At 35.2% G+C, this 22,332-nt stretch overlaps 1 protein-coding gene across 2 annotated transcripts in view; it reads left to right on the top strand.

Annotated features, from left to right (window-relative positions):
• Positions 1–22,332, top strand: part of LOC136034630 (MAM and LDL-receptor class A domain-containing protein 1-like) — a 114,529-nt gene that overhangs the window by 73,227 nt on the left and 18,970 nt on the right. For both annotated transcript variants that reach the window (XM_065715931.1, XM_065715930.1), the window contains exon 7: positions 8,767–8,878. In XM_065715931.1, coding sequence (XP_065572003.1) covers positions 8,767–8,878 — 112 coding nt within the window. The remainder of the gene's footprint in view (positions 1–8,766; positions 8,879–22,332) is intronic.

Genomic DNA, 22,332 nt, shown 5'->3' with positions numbered 1-22,332 from the left:
ATCTTGAATCTTGTTGATAGAAGAGAAGCGCCAAGTGCTGAAAACCTTGTTGTGACCAACATGGGCCCAGGATTACACAAAGCCTACATTCATGCTGAGGGTTACAAGGATTTGTTGCTGTCTGGTTCTAAGCTGGCCTAAGCGCTTCGATGTAAACGTGAGAAGATGTATTGGTCCGTATCCTGCACTAGTTTTCGTAACCATTGGTTTTCCTGAGGCCAAAATAATTTGAATGGCTTGAAGAATATGCAAATTTGCGACTTGGAATGTTACTACGTTAAAAAATGGGGTGGATGGATATCACAAAGAGAGATTTAATAGAAACGAGAGCTTCCTGGGAGGATGTAAAGAGGGAAGCTTTGAATAGGTTAGGATGGAGGAGGAGCGTGCGTAGCTGTGTTGGACTCAGGCGGCTTGGTGCTTTGGTGAGTTGTTAGTAGTAGCAGCAGTAGTAGAAGTAGTATTTATTGTATATTCTGTTCGTCTTGGGTTTCGTTTATTTATTGATTGATTGTAGTAGTTTTACGCATCAAAGACTATTTGGCCTTATTTCTGCTCATTTTCGGTTTAATGGAGCTCTTTGCTATTCTTTGAGAACGTATTTTCTAGAAGAAGTTTTTTAGATTAGCTAAGAAAAAAGACTTTTTAAGATATACGTTTTTTTTATAATGACTAGAGGCTCTCAATCCTGGGACTGTACTTGTCATGTGGCCCACTTTGGCACATTTTCGAAGCTTTTTTCCGTTTTCGTTAAAATATCTATCTTACAACTATTATCCTATACCTTATATTGCTGTGGTTGTGTTTCGGGAAAATTATGGCTTTTAATGGGTACCCGGTTGCCCTTTGATCGGCTTTTTGTTACTAAGGGCATTAGAACTTTTTTTTGTAGTTTTACGAGCCTTCTCCCAGGTTTCTAAGGCTGTCTACACCGTAAATAAATAAATAAAAAAAAACAAAACCTGAAGATACTTTGCTCTGACTGTGATAAGTTTGCTGAATTTAGTCACCAAGGAAACATTTCGTCATGTCTAGTGTTTTACCATGAATATTTTATATTATTTTCTTCTTTGAAATCCAAGCATTAAAATAGTAAAAAATAAAGCAGCTTGAAGAAAACTGTAAAACAGCCGAAAGTGTGTCGGAATCATTCTTAACATTAACTTTTTTTTAAAATCTGAAGCACATAAAATTTTCAGAATGATATGTTTCTAGAATTGATTGCTTAGATAGCATGGGCTGATAGATTCGTTCCTTTTTTATTTGGATTCAGTATACGAGTGCAAAAAGAAAGTGTAAAGAAATCGAAAGGATTCCTTTCATACGAGGTTAATTTATCGCATTGAAAAAAAGGAGTTGTCATCTATCTGTGTATCATTCCTCCTAAAAGAAAGAATAAATACAGATAGAGCTGGATAAGTCATCTGTTCGGCTCAGTAATCAGCCTTTAGCTAAACTTTTCAGAAAAACTCTACTAAGAAATTTTCTTTCTCATCTGCCTAACACTACTATTTTATTTCTCCATTTCCTTCCTGTACCTGTCAGAATAAGTTTCTCTCTTATATTTTTAATTATCAGAGACAAGAAGTCGATACGTTTAAGGCAAATGGCAAAAAAAATATATATATAAAGAAAATGATCCTCTTGAGTTTAAAAAAGACTGAACAGTGGACATTGAGCAATACAAAAATTATGTATTTTTCCTCGTAGGCAAAAAGACAGCAAATGTAAATTTCTTTTTATTTCATTTCCAGAGAGCAAATATAGAAATAAAACTCGAAATCAACAAAATCTCACGAATGATGTAGCTAAACTTAAGCTAACTGTTATTACAGCCAGGAATTCTAAAACTTGCAAAGTAGATGCAAGCTTTATCGTCCCATTAATATGGTAGAAATATTAACCCTTTGGTTTAGAAAATATGTTTGGTAAACCCCTCATTTTGTTTTTCGTGTGTAAAAATGGGTGGGGTAATACCAAAATCTATCTAATTTCTAGAAAGAATTGCTATTAAAGGAAGTTTGAACCACTGCATTACATGAGCCCTGATTAATTCCGACTTGGAAGAGATAAAATTGTTTTATATTTAAAGGGTTTGAGAATCGGTGGAGAAAGGGATTGAGGAGATTATAGCCACAGAGTCGGTCAAATTATGTGGACAAAACCATTAGACGATTTTATATTCAACAAGGAACAACATACTCATGTCTCTACCAAATGTACCTGGGAAGCCATTGTTTTGAAATGGGCTTACGCTTTTGGGACCTCTACCCCAAGGATTGCAACCATCATCACGAATTTGGAAGCATATTTTGTGGAGGAAACTGTTGATCGTTATGATGGCCGTCTTAAAAATTTTATACTATACCAGTGACATTGTGAGGGCACTTGGGTTCAATTTGGGCGTTGGGTGTCATAGTATCCTCTGATTGTGTTTGCAACTTAAATAGACCACTAGATATTTGACTCGGTTATGAAATGAATTTCAGTGTATTTTTTGACAATAATTATTTTTAAGCAAATAAATATCACACCGTTAAATATCATATAATCAGACTGGGGGAAAACCAGTGCCTCAAAGACTCGAGGCTCTTTGCTAAGCCAACGCTATTGTGTTGAGTATGATGGAAAACATGGCGATGTCTAATATTTTATCCCTTTTTGTTGTACAGTGTCTTGTTAAATTCCTACTTTTGAAAGCATGTAGGAAGTCACGAATAGCATAGCCCTTGAATTTACTTTAGACGCATGAAATTTACTTTGCAGGAAATTTTGTTTGTTTTTCTGTGCCTTAGGTATAATATGTTGAAATACCGCATAACTTTTCTTTAGGGCAGGAGAAAGTCATAAATATACTCAAAAGGATACACAACTTAAGTGCATTTTATTTTTCCCAGCATGGAAAAAATTTAATTTATTTTTAAAACTTAGTTTGGGGCAATGGCAGGGCTACAGTGGCGTTGTATTCATTACATTTTTTTGCTTAACTGCAGAGATAGGGTTGACGGCATCCACTAAGAAGAAGATGTGTCCTAAAATCCCCTTTGAAAAATTTTTGAAGTTATAAAAATTAATATTCTAAAGGGCAAAATATTTAGGAGAAGCATTGTCATTCCCGAAGCGTTATTATTCAAAAGCTGAACTTGAACATAAAGACGGGGGCTAAGTAAGGGGGCTGAATAAGGTTTATATAAAAAGGGTAATCCCCAATACACAATGTATTATCATAGGCAGCAGAATAGCGCTGCCTAAGTAAGGAGCGGTGTAGGCATAATGTATTATTTATTTATTTATTCCTTTTTTAGACCAGGGCACTTCGTATAGAAAGAGTTGTCGTAAAAACTTAAAAAAATACTCATTTGCTTGGAAATTGAAAGGACTAGTGCTCTTTTTAGTGGTCGAAAGTGATTGGAGGATAACTAACCGCACTCCCACGTCCACCATTTTCCTAAACACATTCAGTCAAAATTTTGAGATAGTAATTTTGTTTTAAACAGTTAAAAGGTACGCCAATTATGTCTTTGATGATGACAACACCCCCGCAGTCTTCGGGGAAAGGGTTGTAAGTTATGCCCTTTGGGTATTTAAGGTTTTTATAGAAAGGATGATCGTATAAACTTCGTAAGGGGCTCATTGGATTGGTAATTTTTTGAGTGTCCTCTTTGAGATTCAGAATAATCAGAGAGTGGATAACCCCCCCCCCCCCCCCACACCTCGTAATTCCCTAAGTGTATTCGACACAAATTTTGAATGGTCATTTGTGGTCGTAGACGCTTCTAAAAGGGTTTAATAGATTAGAAATTGAAGTGGCTAGTGTCCCTTTCAATAGTTGAAAGTTATTAGAGGGCAACTACCCCCCCCCCTCTTACGCACACCATTTCCCCAAACACTACTAATAACAATTTTGAAATAGTCACTTTATTCACCGTAGTTAGAAGGTCCGGAAATTATGTCGTTGAGGATGAAAACTCCCCACGGTCCTCAGGTCAAGGGTTGTAATTTATTCCCTGAGGTCATAGAACATTTTTATAGAAAGGATGGTCGTAGAAACTTCAGAATAGGCTCATTGGATTGGGAATCAGATGTTCTAGTTCCCTTTTTAAGTTTCGAAGTGATCAGAGGTGGATAACCCCCCTCCCCACACATCTCGTATTTTCCTGAAATGCATCTGATAGAAATTCTGAGATGTCCATTTGTTGTTGTAGGAACTTAGATAGATATCTTTACATAGATATCTTGTTCAACGTATTTGGAAGGGCTGGAAATTATGTCTTTGAGGATGACGACCTCCCTACAGCCCTTAGGGCAAGGGTTGTATGTTAGAGCCCTGCGGGCATATAAGGTAAATATAGAAAGGTTGATCCTATAAACTTGTAGGGCAATCATTGAATTGGTAATCAAAAGTTCTAGTGCTCTTTTTAAGATTCAGAGCAACCGGAGGGTGAATACTCCCCCCCCACAACTCAAATGTTAAAAGATGCATCTAATACAAATTTTCAGATGGCCATTTTTTGTCTTAAAAACCTCAAAAAGAGCTCATTTGATTGGAGATTGAAAGGGCTAGTGCCCTTTTTAACAGTCGAAAGTGATTGTAAGGCACCTAACCCCCCTCTCACCCCCACCGTTTCCCCGATACCCATCCAATCCCAATTTTTAGATAGCCATTTTGTTCAACGTAATTGAAAGGTCCGGAAATTATGTATTTGAGTATGACAAACCCCTAGAGCCTTCAGGGTAAGGGTCGTAAGTCATGCCCTGGGGGTATAAAAGATATACATAAAAAGGGTGATTCTATAAACTTCAAAGGATGTTCAGTTGATTGGTTTTCAGAAGTTCTAGTGCCCTCTTTAAGATTCAAAGTGATCAGGGCATGGATACTCCCCCATACTTCCTATTTTCCAGAAATGTATCTGAAAAAATTTGAGATAGCCATTTGTTTTCGAAAAAAACATCAAAAACAGCTCATTCGATCGGAAATTGAAAGATTAGTACTTGTTTTAACAGTCAAAAGTGATTGGAGGGGAATTAACCCCCCTCCCAAGCCACCATTTCCCCAAACACATCCAGAATTTTTTTTAAGATAGCCATTTTGTTCAGCGTAATTAAAGGTCTGGAAATTATGTCTTTTAGGATGGCAACCCCCCACAGCCCCCAGGACAAGTGTTGTACGTTGTGCCCTGGGGGAATATAAGGTATGTATAGAAAAGTGATCGTATAAAATTCGGAGGGTGCTCATTGGATTTGTAATCAGAAGTTTTAGCGTCCTTTTTAAGATTCATAGTGACCGAAGTGTGAATCCCCCCCCTAAACCTCATATTTTCCCTAAATGTATCTGATTTTAATTTTGAGATTGTCATTTGTTGTCGTAGAAACTTCGAAAACAGCTCATTCAATCGGAAATAGAAATGCCAAGTGCCCTTTTTAATCGTTAACAGTGATTGGAGGACAACTAACTCCCCTTCCACGCCCATCATTTCTCCAAACACATCCGATAAAAATTTTAGATAGCTATTTTGTTCAACGTGATTTAAAGGAAGAAAAATTATGTCTTTGACGATGATCCCCCCCCTACACACACAACCCTCAGGGCAAGGTAAGTTATGCCCTGGGGGTAAATAAGGTTAGAAAGGGTGATAGTATAAACTTCTGAGGGGTCTTGTTGGATTAGCAATCAGAAGTTTTAGTGCCCTTTTTAAGATTCAGAGTGATCGGAGGCTGGATTACCCTCACCCCTCCAAACCTAATATATTCCTGTAATGTATGGGATAGAAATTTTGAGATGGCTATTTCCTGTCGTATAAACTTCGAATCAATTGGAAACTGAAACGACTAGAGCCCTTTTTATTAGTCAAAAGTGATTGAAGGGCAACAAGCCCATTCCTCGCCCATCAATTCTCTAAGCATATCTAATCAAAATTCTGAGATAACTTTTTTGTTCAGTGTAGTTGAAAGGTTGGGAAATTATGTCTTTGACAACCCCCATACCTTCTCAAGTCCAGAACATAATTTGCACTTTACTGAAAAAAAATGGCAGTGGATTGTTTGTTTAGTATACATGTACTGATATATTTTAATTAAAGTTTTAATATATTAAAGTTAAAAAAGTTAAAACACTTTAAACGTGTTTTGATTATTTAAATCTTACAATAAATAACCGAGTCAAACTCAAAACAAGAAAAATTTAACATGAGTAGGGCCAACAACCCCCAAGCCTTCTCAAGACCGGAACAAAATTTGCATTTTACTGAAAACAAAATACATTTAAAATGTCTTTACTTCGTTTTTGGTTGTTTAAAATGTTTTTACTAGACATATCAAGAGGTAAGTGCTCTCCCTTGCACTCCAACTACAGTGCGAGTGTGTGGTGACCTTTTTAAGAGTAAAAAGAGACTGAAGGGCAAGCAGCCCTTCTTTCAAGCCCATTCTTTTCCCAAACGCATCTTGTCAAAATTTTGAGACAACCATTTTTTTCGGCATGTTCGGCAATTTGGGATGTTGGAGAGGTACTTTGGGTATTGTTAGGGAATTTACTTGGAGAAGGGATGTATGTGTTACCAGGAACTTTCTTTTGTGAAAATTTAAATTTATATACTGAGTTTTACATCCATTTGTTTATCTTAGACAGCTATGTAGTGCCGCACTGTGAGTAAGGAGTGACTCGTACTTACGAATTTTAAGAACTTTAAGTTACCAGAACTTTAATAACAATTTTGATACCAACAAATATACTAAAATAATCAACTTTCTATGGTAATTCCAAAGATATAAAGGAGTTAAGTGTAAAGTTACTTAGCAAAACTTACGAGCCTGGAAGAATTTGCTCCATTTACGATAAAAGAGGGAGCACTTTAGCAACTATGGTTTTTCATTCCCAAATTGAATAACCTTCAAATTCATCCTACCCACTCTTCCACCATTCGTTTTATTCAAATACGTTCGTTGGTTTTAGTCACTTATTACTACATAAAAAAAATTAAGAAACAAAGAAAACGTTTTAATCCTCAGAAATTTGTTTTATGGTACTAATCTAAGTCGCAACCAATTAATATACACCTATTGATACGTACAATATAAAAGCAAGCAGTGGGGGTTCTAAGGGAGCGGCATCCCCACCATGTTTTGGATAGGACTGAACATAATTTGAAAAACGATTAGAAAAGAAAAGCCAGTTTTCCACATAAAAGTAAGGATTGACATTAAAACTTATAGCAAACAGAAATTATTCCGCAGGCGAGGGGGTTCTCCCTTCCTGACCTCCCCTGACATTAGAGCTTTAAAAGTACTTTGCCTCCCAATTTAACAGCCCTTGTTTTCAGGTTTCATTCTTAAAGACTTGGGACTAAAGGTCAAACTTTAGTGCAAGTAAAGGAAGGTTCAGCAGGGGGGAGCCCCTTCTCATTTACGGGATAATTTATGTTCGTTCTAGCTTTTAATGTGCTCCTAAATTTCAATTGAAATATTGTTTTTTTTTTAATTGATTACAATATATAAGATGCTGCCCAAAATCCCATTTTTCACGCTTAGTCCAACTACACTTCTCAAAATGAGGGGAGGCTAGGGTTGAGATTTCTCCTACCACTTAGTCTGAAACAGCTATTATCATAAGTTACAAAAGGAGGAAATGTGGACTGATTGAGACTTCAATTATTCCCTCCACAAGAAGAACAGTTACTGTGAATTTACTGTGAAGTAACCATTTTACTGTGAATTTTGCTTTTCATTAAAGCAAAACAACAATTTTGGTCTGATTTGGGTCAAAATACTCTTCATAGAATGTTTTCGGATAAGCAATATTTTAAAACACTTAAATAGCCTCCTAGCGTCAGATGCTAAACTGACGCACCGTGACATATCCATCCCTACTAAAATATAATTCAAAATGAACGTTGTCAAAACAGAACAACATGGCTTTGTTTGTTGGATACATGTTAAGAAAATTCGTCAACATATATCCAAGATTATAAAACAAACGCTTGTCAAACCAGTGCATCCACAGAAAGTCAAAGCGTAATGCATGCTGATAAAGCCATCAGGCAACGAAATCTGGCATTAAGACTCTATGGTTAAAGAATCCACGATAAAACTCAATCAAAACAAAAAAAGATAATTTCTGGTCACCTTCAATTAGTGAATTAAAGAAAAGCCATAAGCATCCTTCCCAAACCATTAGTTTCATTAAAAAAAAAAAAAAAAAAAAAAAACGTTGAGCTGGTTAACAATGCAAGAGAAAAAAAAATACTAAAATACTTAGCACCTTAGAATAAATAAATGAGCAAGTAATAACCAAAGCAAAGCTGACAGCAGTACTAACGCAGAAAGCAATAATTGAGGAAATGCTTCAGCTGAAAATCCAGCTTCAATTGACAACCCCATAGATGACAAAATCCTAAACGAGCAATCTCAAGCCTATTAGCTCCGACTCGTTATATGTTCATACCTGCAAATATTATAGTACCATGGGGAGGCAGACCATAATAGATAACTTAGCTAGGACGAGGTTTTTCCTTACCGACCAAACAAACACCGTTAAGAAAAAAAAACAATTGCCAGCAAAACAAAAGAAACTCATAAGAATTATTCATCAAGTGGTATCCAGTGCAAATGCTGCTTCGTTTAACAGGCCATAATTTTCACGAGGGGCGTCACTGCTCAAGGTCACCCTGCAGCATTGTTTGCAGTCACGGTTCTGGCTTTTAGCTGAACGACTAATTTCTTCTTGGTCTACAGGACAATCTAAATGATTAAAAGCGGATATTTTAATTTTAGCTGATTATTGAAGGACTGAGAGGATCTTCATATATGAGTGACATGGCAATTGATGACATTCAAATTGCAAAAGGTGACGATTGTCTACCTCCAACAACCTCAACAACTCCAGGCAAGTAAAAATTGTTAATAATGTTGAATCATTTTTCTCTTGATTTTTTTTCTTTATTTAGATAATTGAAAATAATGCCTCAAGAAGAAAGGTTAAAGTCAGTGAAGATTTGTAAAGATTTGTAGAGGATTGTTTAACGCTGTAGGAGGGCCTTTAGAGGCGTCATTAGCCAAAATGTTTGGTGGGAGGAGATGGATTTTACCGACTGTACGGCCATTTTTATCGGCTGAATACGCTAATGTTGCTATAAAAATTACTTAATTTTACTTTATATTATACTTTGAATTGTTATCGAAAACCGTTTGTCAGTTCCCATCACTCTTACCCGCGACGATAATTTACAATGGACAAGATAATCAGACAAAGTAACAACCAGTACGTCGTTTTGTTTTTATGTCAATCTGTATATTCATTTATAAAAATTTGCTTCGTATTAAATTGGCTTTATACAAGGATTTTCCTTGAAGTATTTTGACAGGTAATCGGTAAAACAAAAACAAATTTTTTTTATTTCTCAGTTTTATCCGTTGGCTTTAATTGTTGTATTCTAAAATTCTTTAAAGAAAGTGTTAGTTAAACTTTAGTATAAAAAGCAGAGCTTTGAGTAAGTGATAATCACAGCTATATTTAAGATAATCTATGTTTATTTTTAAATGAATATTTACTTTCATTTGAAGAAAACTAGTTTTTTTTACTTTACATTGTTTCAATATCATATCTGGGGCTACCCTCAGCTCCTCACTCACTACGCAAAATTTGCATTTTTGATAGCAATTATAAGAAAATTATAGGACGATTCCACAAAACCTGAAGCTCAACTTTTCTATGGGACAGCTTCAAGAATGGCTGAGTTCAATTTTATAAAAAGGTGTACCTATAAATAAGGCTCTATCCGGGTGTGGGGGGTAGGGGGTTTGAACCCCCTTAAGTATTTGTCCGACTCTTAGAAACGCAAGAAAAAATAATATTAACAAATTTTTGATGCGTTTGTTTGTAACCCCCCTCCCCCTGAAAAAATCCGAGATACGACACAACCCGGCCTAAAAATAAATTCTTCCTGGTCATTTTAATTTTTAATTCGCTCTCTACTTCTAAATAAAACTTTTATTTTTTGAAACTTAATTTTTTAATTTCTCGTGTATATATTAATAGCAGTAAGTGAACAATAAATTATATTAACGTTGTTGCTTAGTGTAAACAATCGCTTTCCTGATCTGATTACCTTGATGTTTATAAAAAGTTGAGCTAGAACAATAAATTTTTCAGTGAGTTTGAAAATTACTACTTGAGCTACGTCCTGAAAGCCTTATTAATTTGTTTTGTACTTGTGGATTATACGCCATTCACTGAAGTTTACGCTGTGTAAAACTTGAGAGCAAACCGGTTTCTTCGTTACTTTAGAAACGAATTTGGGCTATATATTTGCACATTACGGGGGGGGGGGAGTATAGCGGGTCTGCATGCGAAATGAATTTGGCACAATTATTCTGTGTAATATGAAGCAAAAATTGTTTCCTAACTTCAAACCTGTCCAAATACTTTACCCCCCCACCCTAATGTGCACATATATAGCCCGAATTATATATTTTCTATCTATTCCGTCACTTGACTTTGTCTTATCTCACGCTAAGCTGAGAGAAACCAATGAAGAAACTGGTTTGTTCACAAATTTTACAAAGTGTAACCTTGAGTGAGTGGCGTACAATATGCAAGTACCATTTGTTTGATTAATTTCTTCAAAATGACAAAGAAAATTGGTCTGGGAACGATTGTCTACCGAATTGCTAATTACCTGTAGAACTCTGGCATTGGTGGTCATGGTGGGAGCAATCATGGTAAGATTACCCATATTACAAATAGCCTAGCTATAGTCAACTTGTCTTCCCAGAAAAGCCCATTGGGTCGACCCCCCTCCACTCCTAATGGCTGATATATAACTATGCAATAATTTACATAAATAAACGAACCCTCAAATAACTAAAATTCGGACGAACAGAGCTTACGAATCATCTGCCGAGAGTGGTTTTGCCGAAAATAACAGTTTTGTCGAAACTTGCTGTAAGTCGTCACCGCTATAGATACAGTCGATTTTGAGATACAAATATCAAAATTTTCAAACTCGAATTCTCCTAATTTTGGAAGAACAGATTCGGCTAAACAGATTTGGAAAAACTATCTTGTTAAAAAAATTCTTTTGAATGGTTTAATTGTTACTGCTGTAAGACACTGGCACTCTAGCTACAGCCGATTTCAAGATAGCCTGCAAATGTCAAAATTTCAAACTTGATTTTTCTCGGAATTTTGGAAAAGCAGATTCGGCAAAACCACTTTCAGCAGACAAATTGGTTATCCATAGCCTAACATCTGTTCATTTTGTATGAAGATGAATACGTCATTGTGCAGCAAAATCTGAAACTGGTAGGTCACATCTAGCTTTTAGGGAGTTTCAAACCGATGGACTATTTAAGAATGTTCACACAACTGTTTTTTGATGGTCAAAAATGAAATAGTGTTGAAAATTCATTAAACCACTCATAATGCATGACAACTCACAGTAAATAGCTCAGTTTTATTAAAGCTATGGCGACAAAATTATTTATCCATCAAACAAGATAGTTAAGGGGAAAATCGATCCTGTTTTCTTTAGATTGTCTAAGAGATCGATAGAATGGTTGATCTGTTCTGAGAGTAGTATCAAATATTTTTTATTTTTGGATAATATACTTATTTCTGAACAATAGTGATTCTAAGAAAATATTTACAAAACATGAAAAAGTGGACGGAGATACGCCTTCTGTCACTTTCACTTAAAGTCTTCAAAAATGGAATGATGGAAAATACACGAGGTGCAAACATTGAATTGAATCTATAATATTGGTTAATGTTGAAAACGATTGCTCTTTACTTACCATTCATTGTGGTTTGCTAAACATGTTACGGTTATTGAGCCTTGTGCTAGAGCATTTTGCTTGTTTTAATGTCTTCTAATATATTTCACAATTAGTTTTATTTAAGATATCTTAGAAAAGAAGAGAGATATAACTCAGTAATCATACGCTTTGATTTTCCAATTTAATAACGTCAAGTCAAATTGCTCAAGTAAAGTACTTAATCAAACGCAGGTTGGACGAAATCAGTTCCAGAGTATAAGAGTCCTGTCATTGATTAGATTGTTCCTCTCTTAAGAGAAATTCTTGATTAAGATATTTGCTGGTATTCCTGTATTATTCAGAACACACTGAAGAAAATTTTTGAATGTACAATCTATGAAAACTAGTTTCATAACCACAAAGACAAATAACGGGTGACAGAATGAATTGGACTTGATAAATTTGGGCTATTTATTTACGCATTAGTGGGATGTGGGAGTAAGGTTAGGCTAGGTTAAGTTGGGATATTTTACTCCCACCTCCCCTTCATGTGCAAATATATAGCCCGAGTTATATTATTATATAAACTAAAGTATTATATTTTCTTCATCTTTTGATATATTTCATTAGGATTAACCTAACTTCCCTTCTCGAGTGTGTTCTGAATAATACAGGAGTTCCTATTTGCTTTTCATGTTTAGACTAGGTAAAATATTCAGAGAATCATCTCTCGCTAATGTTGGTCATTTTTTGTTTCTTTGTGCTTTGTACAGCTGCACTTGAATTCACATCAGATCACCTAAAAAGGAAAAACCTGAGACAGTTCGCATGTCAAATTATCGCATTACGTTTTAATGAGGCACATTATCCAGCCTCCTTAGTCTAAAATTTGAAATGTGAACATTTTGGCTATTGGAATTTAGCAACAACAACAACATCGAAATATTCCATATATGAGATAGGCTATCCCTTTCTTGACCTTTGCTCTTTGTGCTAAAATCTTAAAGTTCTTTGAAAATACTTATCTTTAAAATTCAACGGCCCTTGTATCTGAGCAGTCTTTTATAAGGAATTGTGAAAAAGTCAAACTTTAGCATAAAAAGCAAGGTTTGAGGAAGGGACTGTCCCCCTCATATATGGAACATTTCTGTTTATTTTAAGTTTAAATGTTTCTCCTTACTTTCAGTTGAACAAACTTGTTTTTTTTTAGTCCTCCTGAAAAATTTTCCCTGGAAATTCTCCCCCAGTAAGTTTCCACTCCATGGAAAATTTCCCCCGTGCCCCCTGAAAAATATCTCCCTCCCAAAAGAAATTACATCCGTGGGAGTTACACAGGCTAGTTGTTCTCCAATATTTTTTCTCACTTAAAGGGGGCACTATAACTTCTGATTTCTGATCTAATGATCCCTCTCTTTGTCTTCTGGGATGAGTGGTTTGTATGCGATCACCCTTGAAAAAAACACAACAAAAAACAAATAAAAAAAGCATATATTTTCTTTCTTTTGGTAAAAAATGAAAAATTTTACACTTTTAGCTATAGGAATTTGAAGCCTCTACAGTATGGTTTTCTGATATGTGGAGTCTTATGCTGTGATTTTCTTCAAAATCACTTAAATTTTTCAGGATGTTTCTCCCCTTCTTCGAAAATTGGGCAAATTCTCTCAGTATTGTATATTTTGATGGGCAATACAAAATTTGATGAACTTTATATATTTGGAATAAAAAAAAGAATTCCTTTTATGTATCTCTTTTTTTGTAATTCATTTTTTTCGAGTTTTGGTTGCTATTGAGCCTACTCGCTTCTTACTTGAAGTTTCTTACCTTACAGTTCTGTACAGTACGAGGCCTGATGGGGCGAAATCTCCCTCATGTTGGGGAGACTATAGTTTAACTGTAATAATTATACTCTGTTTTGAAAAGCAAATACACTAAATTAGCTCTTTTTCTCAAAATATTACATAGCAAAAGTTAAATTTGAAATTTTTATTAAGTCAAAACTTTTTGACCTTTTGTCCCAATTCTTCAAGAGCGACTGTTCAAATATATGTGACATGGAATATGAATAAGGATAATTTTTAAAGAAATATAAAACTTTAGTGTAAGGAGTAGGGGCTTGAAGAGAGGGCAGACCCTACGAAATAGTTTCTGTTCGTTTTAAGTTTTACTGTAGCTGTTTAATTTCTTCGGATTTTTTATAAATTTAACTCCTACAGAAATCCCAGATGACGAATTCCTAAAAATGATTTGAAAGTAGTGATCACCCTTTGGATCTGAGTGCAAACATAGGGCGTATACTATTGGAGCTACTAGCCCCTCGAGACGCTGTTACACGCATCTGGGTCTTTCGCAGTACTATAGTGCACTTGTATGCTATAGCAAACCTAATTGTTATGTTCTAGTACACCTATAGTACGCCTGTTTGTTACGTAATGGTATAGTGCACCTGATTGTTATGCAATAGGGAAGGTTTACCTATGTTGAGAATGACGTAATCTTACGTGACTTGTTCGACTTATTGAGAACGACGTAATCTTGCGTGATATGTTAGAGTTCAAAGACCTGTGGAGAACCCGCCGTTTGTAACTGAGGACGACACTCAAGTGGGTGTCACATAATGGTGGCACACACATGAGTGTTACGTAATGACGTTGCAAACTTGGGATGCTACGTAATACTTTAAGACATGGTGTTTTTTCTTCAAGGCGTTTCGTATTCGAAATTTCATTTTCTTCAAAAATCTTTTTAAGATTTTTTTCTCCAAGACATTTTCTTCTAGATTTTTTTTTCTCAGGAAACATTTATATTCCAAAGTCCTGTTTAGGAATCGAATGTAAGACCAGGGAGTTCCCCAATGGAACTTTGCCTTTGACAGCTGAACCAAGAAGCAATTGATGATATTATGATTCAGGATAGATAATACTCAAAGGTTGACACATGGTACCCGCGAGTAAACATCATGCCTACGGCACTTTTAAGTTTAAACGAAAATTTCTAGTTTACAGAGATATTTTTACAGGAAAATGCCTGAAAATGTTTTATTTACGATAATACATGCCAAAGCGTGCCTTGTGCCAGCCACTGAGTCTCACAAATCGGGAAGATTAGCACATTCGAACAATGAAATGGTATATTCCAATTGTTCAAACAAAAACAATAGTCAATTTTAGTTTATGAAGTTGTTTTTGTGGGAAAAAGGTCGAAAGTATATTAGGTATGATAGTGTGCACCAGAGGGTGCCATCAGGTGGGTACATTGTTTCACGCTGGCTTCAACTACCGCGACTCCTTAGAAGAAATGCTATTGGAAATTTTCCGTAAGTTGAAACGAACGATTCTAGTGTATACGGATATTTCTGCCGGAAAATTTCAAAAAAATGTCTTATGTGTGATAATGCACGCCAGAGGGTGTTGTACCAGCCATGGGGTGTCACATGCTAGAAGTTGCCTTGGACCAACACGTTTAGTGTGGGTGGCTTGAAACCGCCCGTTTCAAAGCCTTAGACTATGAAAAATCCATTTCTCGATGATGTTGATCCTTTTTAGGCAAAACTTGATATTTTATAGCACAAAATGAAAGTAAATGCCGCTCAATTTTTCATGAGAAGGAAACTCAAATCTTATACTCAATAAACCACTGTAAATAAATAACTTCCATAAACCAGCTTGAAGTTTTTTGGGAGGGGTTGAAAGATTTTTTCCGGGGGAGGGGATTGAATTCTAACACTGAATATGTTATCGTAAATAGATAACTTCCATAAAACACATTAAAGTTTAAGTGGAAGGTGTTACAGGAATTTTTTCGAGGGGAGGGCGACAGAAGTCTAATAGTCAATAAGCTATCGTAAACAAATAACTTTCATAACGTAGCTTAAAGTTAAGGTGGGGGTGTTAAAGGTGCTGTATGCTTAATAAGGTTTGCCAGAGGGTTCCGCTTGGCAGCCATTGAGTGTCACTAGGTGGGAAGTGCCAAAAAATAATACCGAAAAATGAAAAAATTTTGGAATTAAATCAAATGTCTTGTACCCCATTCAATTTACCTCCAATAAGAAACTTACCTCAAATAAGAATACTTTCAATGGATCTAGATTAATTAATTAAAAGTAATAGCTTTCGTGCAGTATTATATTTTAGATGTTGGGGATTCACCTCTGGTGAATTTCTCAACATTTATGTTAAAATTCCTCGACTGAACAAATTTCAGTTGAAAATAGCCTTTCCTAGATGTATAATATAAATTTCAGTACCCTAAGAATAAAGTATATTAATAATGTTTGTTGAGCTTCCCTATTAATAAAACTTATATGTACAATAAAAGTCTGTGTCTTACAAAGTCATATGAAAATAAAAACAAAGCATTGTCTTGGTCACGCTAGAATATTAATACAATGTAGCAACCAGGCGCGTCTAATAGAGCAATAGTCAATAACAACGTTGGATAATTGCGCGCTCTATAGTGGAAAGGATTGTTAACATGTAATCAATAGCTTGTGACGAAGAATCTATTTCCTGGATCGTCCAACCGTCCAAGGCACAGTTTCATTGGGGAAATCTCTGATCTTACATTCAATTTCTAAAGTGGATAAAAATCTCTGGAATACAAAGTTTCCCCGAGGATTAAATCTTGAAGAAAATGCCTTGAAAAAAACAAATCTTAAAACAAAAAAACTTAAAGAAAATGAAATCTCGAGGAAAATAAAAAAGGTATTGAAAAAAATGCCTTGATGAAAAGAGAAACGCCTTGAAGGAAAAATTAAATCTTTAAGAAAAAATCTCTTAAAGTATTACGTAACATCCCATATGTGCACCGTAATTACATAACACTCACACGTGCGCCACCGTTACGTAACATCCCACGTTTGTGCCGTTATTGTTTAACGCTCACATGTGTGCCGCCATTACGAAACACCCACGTATGTGCCGTTACAGTATCAAACGTGGGCTCCCCACTGGTCCTTGAACTTTAACAATTCATTTGAAATTACGTCATTTTCAATAAATCGAACAAGTCACGCAAGATTTTGTTATTCTCAACACAGGTAAACATTCTCTATTCCATAACCATCCACTGTACTTCACCATACAAGTGAACTATATCATTGCTTAACACCCAGGTAAGCGTAATAACGTCTTAAAGGGCTAGTAGATCCAGTAGTATACCCCCTATGGCCGTGCTTGGGTCCAAAGAGCGGTCACTACTTTTCAATTATAATTTCTCATAAATTTTTAAATGTTTCATTTTTAATAATGTAGCAAATGCGAACTAAATTGGTGTAACGAACAGGAAAAAAAGAACAAATATTCCTTTAATCGTAGTGAGTCTAATACAACAAAATAGCGACTAGAACTGCCAAAGAATAGGTTTCCCAACCTCCCAGAGTAAACTAAAAGATGGAACATAATCTCCTGCAGACAAAAAATCCAAAGATGCCCGGTGTTATTAATGGCCATCAATTCCACTTAAAACTGAAATTCGAAACTGAGAACAACACCAATAATTTGACCCCTTGATAAAGAGCTTCAATCAGTGAATACAGATCTTAATTCCAAGTTAGTACTGTACCTTTAAAAAAAGAATTTGTTTACACAATGGCTTTCTGATCTGTTTACCGAATTGAATGAATATGTCCACATTCAAATAGTTTTCCATAATATAAAAGAAAGAATGTATAAGAAATCTGAATGAACAAATGAATAAGATTGACAAAATAATATGAAATGTTATTGGTAGCCCTGAGTGCAGTGGCGCTAATTGATGGTAACGTAGAAGAGTTTTTTCTTTCTTTTAATGAATATTAGAAAAAAAGTGTTTAAAGTTCAGGGTATGTTTTTTTAATTCTTTATGAATATAAATTTAAAAATGTAGTTTCTAATATTCAGTATTATTGTTTGTTTTATTGGCTGTTTTTAATTTTGCAATGAAATATTAAAGGAATATATTTAAAAAAATCTTGAGCGGGTATCATCCCCCTCTAATTGGCACCCCTATATGATGTTTATTAGAATGTATTTGTTCACAGCTGAGTCATACATCTAGTGGTAACAGATTGTAAGTAAGCAGCAACTTGGACTAATAGTAGCCAAAATTCTAAAAATGGAATTTTGATAGTAATTTACCGTATATAAATCAAAAGAATTAAAATTTTATGGTGGTACTGTATATTTGAAATTCCTTAAGCAGAAAGTTTCCTACAAAAAGTTACAAGCCTGAGGAAACAGACTCCATTTTAAGAAAGGGGGCAAAAGAATCCCAAAAGTACGAGTGGTTTTGGTGAAAATTACGCCATCAAATTTGAAATATCGGAAAACCATTTTACAGAGTTTTCTCTCTCATATACACTAAAAAAAATTGTATTTGTTCAAAAGAAAGATCAAAGATATTTGTTTATTTGTTGTTTTTTTTTCACTGTGATCGTTTTGATCCATTGCTTCTAGTTAATTGGAAAAAGACACAAGAGTTGTAGTGTCCCTTTTAAGTGACAAAAAAGATTGTACCACTGCAAAATCACGATTTCTACCATTTTGTCGTGCGAAACAACAGTTTGGTGCCAGGTCCCAAAAGGTACCAAAAAGCCATCGAGTTGCAATTCCAAAGTTGCAAATCGATTTTAAGTTATCGAAAACTACATATTGAGCTTTCAACTAGCAGAGGTAGCAACTCGTAAGCATATAAACAAAACAAAAACAAGTTTTTTAATGAAAGTAAGGAGCGACATTAAAACTCAAAACGAACAGAAATTACTCCGCATTTAAAAGGGGCTTTTCCTTCTCAACGCCCCACTCTTTACGCTAAAGTTTGACTCTTTTTCTTAACTCTATATTTTAAAACAGTAAAAAACTTTAGCGTAAAGAGCGGGGCGTTGAGGAGGAAAAGCCCCTTTCAAATACGGAGTAATTTCTGTTCGTTTAAAGTTTTAATGTCGCTCTTACTTTCATTTAAAAAAAAATGTTTTTTTTGTTTAATTTCTGGACGTTTTTGGATTAATGCATGGTTTGATCTTGGCTCTCCGCACATAAATAATTAAAACGGAATTTGCATATTAATTTTTTGGGGCTAAATGGCTTTTTCATAGTTTTAATCGGAAGATTTTGAGAAAAAGGAGCGAGGGAGGAGGCCTAGTTGCCCTCCAATTTTTTAATTACTTATAAAGGCAACTATAACTTATAATTTTTTATGAACGTTTTCGTAAGTAAATATATACGTAACTTACGAATTAAATTACGTAGCGAACTTCTATATTCGTATGTTTTTATTGCGTATATGAGGGGGCTCACCCCTCGTCGATACCTCGCTCTTTACATTAAAGCTTAAATTTTGTCCCAATTCCTTAAGAATGACCCCTGAATCACAAAGGCCGTACAATAGATAGTTGAAATTACTAAAAATACTTTAGCGTAAAGAGCGAGGTATTACGAGGAGGTAAACCCCTCATATGCGTAATAATTTCTGTTCGTTTTAAGTTTTAATGCTGCTTCTCACTTTCAGTAAAACAAACTTTTCATATTTATTTTTTCATTGTTTTTTTTAAATAATGCTAGAAAATCCTGCGCCCCCTCCATTGAAAGTCTCTTCCCCAATGAGAAGTTCCTCCATGGAAAGATCCTCCTCGGTAGCCCTCCCCAGTCAAATATCCCCCCAAACGAAAAAATCCCCCTGAAAACGTCTGTACACTTCCCAGTAACCATTACTATATGTAAACACAGGTCAAAGTTCGTAACTTGCAGCCCCTCCCACGGGGACTGTGGGGGAGTAAGTCGTCCCTAAAGACATAGTTATGGGGTTTTTTGACTATGGTGAATAAAATGGCTATCTCAGAATTTTGATCCGGTGACTTTGGGGGAAAAATGAGCGTGGGAGGGGGCCTAGTTGCCCTCCAATTTTTCTGGTCACTTAAAAAAGGGCAGTATAACTTTTAATTCCCGTTAGAATGAGCCCTTTCGCGACATTCTAGGACCACTGAGTCGATACGATCACCCCTGGAAAAAAAAAATAAAAAAAAAAAAAAAACATGCATCCGTGATTTGTCTTCTGGCAAAAAATACGAAATTCCACATTTTTGTACATAGGAGCTTGAAACTTCTACAAAAAGGTTCTCTAATACGCTGAATCTGATGGTGTGATTTTCGTTAAGATCGTATGACTTTTAGGGGATGTTTTCCCCTATTTTCTAAAATGAGGCAAATTTTAACAGGCTCGTAACTTTTGATGGGTAAGACTTATCTTGATGAAACTTATATATTTAAAATCAGCATTAAAATGTTATTCTTTCGATGTAACTATTGGTATCAAATTTCCATTTTTTAGAGTTTCGGTTACTATTGAGCCTGGTCGCTCCTTACTACAGTTCGTTACCACGAACTGTTTGATTGAGCCTTAGAGTTGCAGAGGCCGCGTGTTGGTGCATCTGTCCCTAAAGATGCACAGAGCTAATTGAAATTAAACATGTTATAGACATTTAATCGGCAAATCCATTTAACTAACTTGATTTATTTGAGGCTTGATTGCGAAAAAAAGCATTTTGGCCCTTTTTTCGGAAGAGCCAATATTTTCATTGCTTTTTTCCTATGCATTGGGGTCAATTTTGCCCATGAACTTATAATTACAAGTTTCAAACTAAAAACAAACTCCTGAAACACAAGGGCCGTTTAATTAGAACTATAACTAACTTTTTTTTAATAACTTTGAAGAATGAGGTTTGAAGGAGAGGGCAACCCCCCTCATATACATAATAATTTTCGTTTGTTTTAAGTTTTAATACTGCACAATACTTTCAGTTGAAAAAAAGTTCTTTTTTATATTTAATTCTTAGACAAAACTCCGCACTAGTTATTTTCATTCCCTACCTATCTGCTATAATCTTTTCACGCTAAGGCAATAGAAGAAATCAACAAGAAAATTAATTCTTCTTTACTCAACGGGCATTTTTTTATAAGGCTCTGTTTGTGACTACAATCTATTAACCTTAAATATTTGCGGTTCTTTAAAAAAGAAACAATGCTTAGTGACATGGGCGTATCAGTAAAACTGCTATCTATACCAAATAAAACATCACAGGAGCAATTTTCTTACTTTTTTGATAAAACGAAACACTGGTGAAATTGAATCTTCTACCAAGGCTTATTATTTCTTAGCTGGGGAATATTCCATAAGATCCATCTTCATTTCCTATTGATTCGCCATTAGTTTGAGCAATATTTTCTCGAGGCAATAGAAGATATCAACAGTAAAACTAATCTCTTTCTATGCGACATGAATGGCATCCCCCTTTTTCAAACTCGAAGCTATTTTCTTAAAAATTCACAAATGTTTCTTTTATCCCTCTAAATAACAAAGAAAAGAAATGTGGAATTTATGATAAATCCTCCTTTATGAAAAGAAAGAAAATGTGAATCTTATGAAATCTCCATGTAAATAAGTATTGTTCAGCCAATATATCTATGCTTAAATAAACAATTCAGATTAAACAAGTCCATATCAAATTGTGCGTTTATCCTTAAGGACATTTAATAGACTTGTAAAATTTAAAAATTCACTAGTACGAATGACCACTACCAAGGTTTTAAGGCTACTAAGGTATTCATAGCAAAACTAGCAGTAGATGCCGTTGACCACAGGCATAAGATAGATAAAAGCCGCAGCGCATTCTCTTCTTTGAGGAAAAGTAAAAAAAAAATATTTTACTCCTCAACACAGCTTGAAGTCCCCCCCCCTCCCTAGCAAAAATCTTTAAAATTTTAACTCGACTCCCCAGCCGTGAGACAAAACAGGTACACTTACCAATACTGTTAAAATTAATTAATTTGTCACCATTCGAATTAAATATACTGATCGTGTCCGTAATAAAATATACTTGCTTGACCTTAGGCTTTAGGTTTCTGTTTTGTTTTTTTGTTTTTTTCATTGTCGAAGATTAAGGATTGGCTGGGAGGCTTAGACATTTACCAAATATAATGGTGGATGTTTATATGCGCTTCAAAGTTGAAGTTCATGTTGAAAGAGGCTTGATAAGGCAACAATTTCGGTAATTCAGAAGCAGACGTATTGCAATATACATATTTTACAAGGGAGAGGGGTAGTAAAAACTCAGCTCTGCATTTCGTTTTTGTTAAGAAAATACCAATTGACTAAAACACGAAGGTTGTTTCTCATGCATCTAGGTATCTTCAGAACCCAGAATCAATGTAAGTCTAAGTGTGACTAGAAGTATCACATTTTTGCATCTTTTGAATTGCTGCAGCCGAGATTCCTTATGTGACTATTTGCACAAGTGGCGGGTCAAGTGGACATAAATCCCTCCCATAGCATAATGCAAGGTTGCCAACTGGACACATTTTATGTCAAAAGGAAACATTCCCATATGCCGGGACAGAATGAAATAAAAGAGGAAAAAAGTGACACATTTTGGAAATTTTGGACAGAAAAGAGCAAAAAGGGACAGGTTTTATGAATTTATTACATAAAACAAAACATTTCCTACTTTAATATGAACATTCGGACCGACTAAAATCCAGGATAGTTTCACAAATACACCTTTTAGATCTGTAAAATTGCAAAATTTTAATTCGAATACCTCACCCCTATATATCT

Source organism: Artemia franciscana, chromosome 13, assembly GCF_032884065.1.
Source record: "Artemia franciscana chromosome 13, ASM3288406v1, whole genome shotgun sequence".
In the NCBI taxonomy this organism is placed as follows: domain Eukaryota; kingdom Metazoa; phylum Arthropoda; class Branchiopoda; order Anostraca; family Artemiidae; genus Artemia; species Artemia franciscana.
This window is presented reverse-complemented; position numbering and strand designations above follow the sequence as displayed.